Here is a 3835-nt window from a genome sequence, read left to right as displayed (position 1 = left end):
AATACAGGTTATACAAAATAAAATGACAAGTGCCAAAGATTTAATTAATATCGATATTTATAAGTTAGAAGAAGTGAAGAAATAGGGACTGCTGCCGAAAATTGTCGTGCATTATAACATATTATTTAACTAAGGGGGAAAGGACAGGACTAAGTGGACTAAGGGAAAGGACTAAGTGTGCAGGGAGATAAATTTTTACACCTCCGTGAAGTTGGTCTGCCATCCTCGAAATATTTTAATTTTTTTTTTTTTAGATCCTAGTAGTATCCAGAGTTCTCAATTATTTATAGAAATAGTTCTTTAACATTTCACAATAGTCTTCAACAGTGTTTAAAACATCAATAATACCAGTCAAATGCACGTGCGTAAAATACGTTTATACAAACAGAAGAATAAACACTTCTGTTTGTATATATTTTAAGAGAATTTTTTTTTTTTTTATTCATTTATTTTATTTTATTTTAGTATGTATGAGATCATTCATCACTATAACCTATTGCCCACAACTGTGTGGCAGATTGTAATATCTATCAATAAATAAAAAGTATTAATAAAAAAAAAAGAACAAGTGTCCCTATCTTATTTTATAACTGAAAACGCTGTGCTGATATCAAAGTCGTAAAAGCTCCTCTAGATTCTGGAAAAGGATTTCTACCGAATTGTGGTACCTATCGCTCATCTCCAGTTCATACTCGGATAATTGATCTGAATGATGATGATTCTTTTTGTAATTCTACATGGTCACAGAAAATTGTAAATAAGTTAAAGAACCTTAAGCCCCAGACTAAAGATAGAAGGATAGTAATATTAATCTTCACTAGTTGGTTTTCAAAAAGGGTCAAGAAAAAAAATGTGAGTAACTTCGGCATATGGGGATCGAACGCTCGAATTCAGAAACGTTGTGCAGGATTCCATAGCCCTAATTAAATACCGATATGTTATTTGATTTTGACTCAATGAGTAAATTTTGCATACTTATATTGAGAACGCGTTACCGATCTCTCTTAGATTGGCCTAATTTGAAAGAAAATTACAGCAATAATTAGAATTCAATTTGCCAAAATGTAGGATAAAACATGGTAATTGTCGTGATAAAGATGGAAATGGTTTAATGGGCCGAAAATGGAACAGTTTTCAAAAGATGTGATTGAATTATTACTGTAATTATCCTAACTTGTGTCAATTCTATCACCTATTTGTAATCGTTCCCCCTTTAACAGAAATGGGGCCAAACAGAACTGGCTCATGAAGAATTACGAAAGGAAATGTTGGACGGTAACCTTCATCAAACATTGCCTTCAATACTATCTGGCTACTGAAACAACTCCAACCTCTATTACACTTGATTGTTTACAACTTATATTATAACTATAATATCTACATTGGAGGAATTGGAATATTTTGATACCTTTATTGACCCCCCACCCGGTATATCTTCTATCGATCTACTTCATACGGTCAACTATCTTTTTCCAATATAATATCTACAATTTGTTTGCACAATGAAATCTAGCTGTTACATCATGATTTTTATCTAGTACCATCGTTAATAGCTTATTTTTCTTCAGACAGAGTTAATTTGGCCTTGAAGAACCACCCGAAAAATTCAACTACATTCGATCCTTAAATTGCGTGTGACACAAACGATACTTACAGCGACACCCACACACACATTTCTCTCAAAATGATAATTAGAGATTATTTCAGAAAAAAAATTGAACTAAGAATCGTCTTAACAAAACTATAAGTTTTATTGAGGATCATAAACTTACAGCAAATGTCTGAAGCGTAGTCATACCTCCGAAGTGTCCGATGAAGAACATGTAGCAAACAAGTAGATAAGGGTGAAAGAAGGATCTCTTCAGGTAAGGAGCCCAGGATTTTTTTGGCTCTTCCTTCTTGGTTAGTACTTCCTGAAGATGCCCTAGTTCCATGGAAACATCTTTTTCGTCTACCCAGCCGCGCAACCAGCAGAGAGATTTCTTGGCGTCTTCGATTCGGCCTTGACCTGTGGTTGTTTTATTTAAAATTCAACTTTATTAAATTTTACACATTAGTACCTTGCATTATACTATTACATTAGTAGCTATCATTATAATTATAGTAGTATAGAGTCATTTGTACTATCAGATACCTTTATTATGCTAATAGGCATGAGGAAAAAAGTAGGAGTTGCAAAGAGGGTATTTTGAACACACCATAAGTCAAACATTATGATTTTATATTTGGAGATAAGGATCAAAATGGTAAAAATCAATAAGAGAAGTCAGTCAATACTTGATCAATAAACATAAAAGTATTAGTGTAGCAATAGGGAAAGAGGGGTTAAAGATCCGGTTCTAGCGCAAGGCGTCGGAACAATATGGCCGAACTCATTCCCAGCCACAAATTCAAGTGGCCGTCAGAGACCGCCTATTATTTCAAACATTGCCTCCTAGATAGCAGCATTTACATTAATCACTTTACCCATGGAGCCAATTTTTAATTTAAATTCAAATCAAAATAATTAGCAACACAATTTTTCCCCCTATCTATTCTATCCACGCACCAGACCCTTCTAAATATCCCAATATTTTACATTTTTTTTTAACCATATCAGCTTTTACATTATCTGCAACCTTCCAAAAGTTATGGTCTTTACTGACGCAATACTTACCTTTTCACTTAACTTTATTTTATTTTTTTATTATTTCTTTTTACATGTCTGTATATATACATATCTTGACGAAGTCATTTGTATATTTGTATTTGTTGTGAATATAGATTTAGGAGGTAAGAAAAAAAAAACTTAATAAACTAATCGCGTGAGCAATGGTTAATATAATACAACACTATTTAAATGTACTTTCAAAATGTGTTGATTAAATGAATAAGAATATACAAATAAGATATACCATTTACGAAACTTCAGATGTTAGGAACACTTCACTGATCCGCAAGTATAATAAAACACGAGAAATAAGCAGGAAGTAATCAAGTATGAAGAGCAAAGCAAAAGAAATAGAAAGTGAATCACTAATGAACTATTCAAAGATGAGCGCGGGAAGGTGGGAGATGACAAAACGCATTTGCATAAGCATATGTTGCAAATATCAGGTGAGAAAAGACAAAATATAAGGTCCTTTATGCAAGGAGAACATATCTCATCAGGAAACAGGATCTACATTAAAATGTTGCTACTTTATGAGGGGAACGTGATCAATCGCATTATATTTATAAAAATTTTCTTTGTCTACTTACACACAATTCTAATAGTTTGTTATTACGATGTCCTGCGCAAACCTTTAATTTGAGCACCCATTGGCAAACTGTTTGGTTAATGCACAAATATTTACATTGAATATCATACAATAGTATTGGGATGAGTATGCCAAACATAGTTAATATAACCAATTCAGGAAAGTTATTATTAAACATTTTTTTATTTTTTACCCCCTTCATGGTCAATTTTGACGTACGGAGGAGGGAGGATTATCTGCAGGGTACCAACCTATTATAGTGGCATGGTGGTGGGGGGGAGGGGTCAAGTTTTCATTTCCAGGTCCAGCACAGAAATAAAAGTTGACCCCTCAGGCCGGATTCGAACCACGAAGCCGTTGCAGTTCTCGGGCTGCAAAGACCCGCACCTCTACTCCCTGAGCTACAGATGGCTCTATTATTAAGAAAAAATTATTCGCGGGCCATGTCGCGTAAATAAATTAAATTTTCATCGTAAATGTTTAGTCATAACAGATATTTTACAGAAGAAAATTTAAACTTGGAAGTAAAATGGATAAGATTTAAATGTAGAATTTAGATCTTTCAAAAAAAAAATTCTATACTTTTGGGGAATGGA

General features: G+C 33.4%; 1 protein-coding gene across 1 annotated transcript in view; it reads right to left on the bottom strand.

The window, feature by feature from the left end:
* The window catches only part of LOC106684245 (facilitated trehalose transporter Tret1), an 87037-nt gene that overhangs the window by 13598 nt on the left and 69604 nt on the right, over positions 1 to 3835 (bottom strand). Inside the window, exon 6 of the mRNA XM_067051205.1 lies at positions 1773 to 2008. Within this exon, the coding sequence (XP_066907306.1) occupies positions 1773 to 2008 (236 nt within the window). The remainder of the gene's footprint in view (positions 1 to 1772; positions 2009 to 3835) is intronic.

Source organism: Halyomorpha halys, unplaced genomic scaffold, assembly GCF_000696795.3.
Source record: "Halyomorpha halys isolate HHAL.00 unplaced genomic scaffold, Hhal_1.1 Scaffold559.1, whole genome shotgun sequence".
In the NCBI taxonomy this organism is placed as follows: domain Eukaryota; kingdom Metazoa; phylum Arthropoda; class Insecta; order Hemiptera; family Pentatomidae; genus Halyomorpha; species Halyomorpha halys.
The sequence above is the reverse complement of the archived record's forward strand: the minus strand, read 5'-3'. Positions and strand labels throughout refer to the sequence as shown.